The sequence below is a fragment of the Humulus lupulus genome, chromosome 3 (assembly GCF_963169125.1).
Source record: "Humulus lupulus chromosome 3, drHumLupu1.1, whole genome shotgun sequence".
NCBI classification, from domain to species: Eukaryota; Viridiplantae; Streptophyta; class Magnoliopsida; order Rosales; family Cannabaceae; genus Humulus; species Humulus lupulus.
The window spans coordinates 265,098,862-265,100,426 of NC_084795.1; the positions used below are offsets into that span (position 1 = coordinate 265,098,862).

At 40.3% G+C, this 1,565-nt stretch overlaps 1 protein-coding gene across 1 annotated transcript; it reads right to left on the bottom strand.

Moving 5' to 3' along the window:
* Positions 1 to 225: 225 nt before the first annotated feature.
* Positions 226 to 1,353, bottom strand: LOC133825640 (protein FAR1-RELATED SEQUENCE 9-like). The gene has a single exon (XM_062258554.1). It carries the CDS (start codon positions 1,351 to 1,353, stop codon positions 226 to 228), a length of 1,128 nt encoding a protein of 375 aa, XP_062114538.1.
* Positions 1,354 to 1,565: the final 212 nt, after the last annotated feature.

Consider the following 1,565-nt stretch of genomic DNA (forward strand, 5'->3'; position numbering starts at 1 on the left):
GTTAAATTGTCCTTCATTTTTAATACAAATTTCCACTCTATTACCTAAAACCAGAAATAATGTAATTGATAATTCTTTAGTAAAAGAAGTCTGGCCTACTAAATCACAGTTACTAATACAATTTAGACCTCATTCATGTCATATTTTACAACTTGCCTACTTAACCAACTTAATGTAATGTATTCTCAAACCAAGGTACATCAAAAAAGTGAAGTTATCATGTTCTTAAAGTGCCCACATACTGCCCCACAAGTTAAATTTTCTCATGTTCTCAGACTCTTCATGCTCTTCCATTTCAACATTTACTTCCTCATTCCCATCGATCTGCAACTCTGGTGTTCCATCCCTCTCATTACGTTCCATATCCATGGTGGTTTCTGCTGTCCAATTCACATCTTCTTCTCCCTCCAATTGTGATTGTTCATCATCATATGCTGAATCCTCGTGATCCCCTGCTTTCTCTATTTTCTTGACTTTGCTTGGACATGTCAACTTGTTGTGGCCTGATTTTTTGCAGACACTGCACTTCCGCCCAACACCTACTCTAGACCCGGCCATCCTCCCTGTTCCCTTTGTCTTGGTGAAGTCTAGATTGGGCACCTTAAATTCTGAATGCCTCCTCAGCGGCAACTTGCTCTTTCCTATGTCTCCTCCTATGTGCAATGATTCCTTCAGTCCAACACAAATCCTCTGAATTTGAAGGGTAGCTTCTCTATACACTGCCTGACTCTGACTTCCGAGGTACGCTACTTCATTTAAAATACTACTAAGCTCACCAAATCTTCCTGTAACCTCAGACTCCTTATCGGAGTAATTGGCGGGCTCTGGCTGCGTAGTACTCAGCCCAGCTTCTAGTGTCCACTGGGTCAATATAAGTGACTTTGGCATCTCAATTACATTAAGGCGTTTGATGGCTGCGAATATATGACGACATGGTATGCCAAATGAAATGAAGTGTTGGCACTCACAAACAAAAAAATCACGCCCAGCTGTCGCATACACGAATCTCCTATACATATTGTCTCCATACTTCTGCAGTTCCATAATAGTCCCCTCCTTGTCGTTTTCCAAACTACTAACTCGGTAATCACCTTCCCGGGACATTTGTTGTCTAACTTTGTAAAACATGTTCCTTGTATAGATTTTAGATAACTCTGCTTCTATTTTAGGCAAATTTGTCACTCCCAAAACAAAATTCATATGTAAACACTGATAATCTTCTTTTAGATGTCCATGTCGAACCCATGAAGTAGCCATGTCAATGGTTCGAACAAAGTCGTACAACCTCATATTTTCATTCACTTTTCTCTTTAACACTGCATTAATACCTTCGTTACGCTGTGTGGTGGTCATCCCACAAAAAAAAATTCCCCTGAGGAAAGTCTCCCCCCACTTGTGTTTTGTTGCCCATAGTTTTGCTACATAGTCGGTGCCATCTAGTTCGTGGTCTGTTATTAGTTCATTGAGTTTGTGGTCAAACACCTCCTCCTCATAATACGTGAAACATAAGTCACTAAGCCTTTTCGTAAACGTACAGTCCTTACCCTTCAAAATAGCTTTGTTGT

Coding starts and splice junctions, on each gene's coding strand:
- LOC133825640 (XM_062258554.1), bottom strand. CDS start 1,353: ATGACCACCACACAGCGTAACGAAGGTATTAATGCAGTGTTAAAGAGA.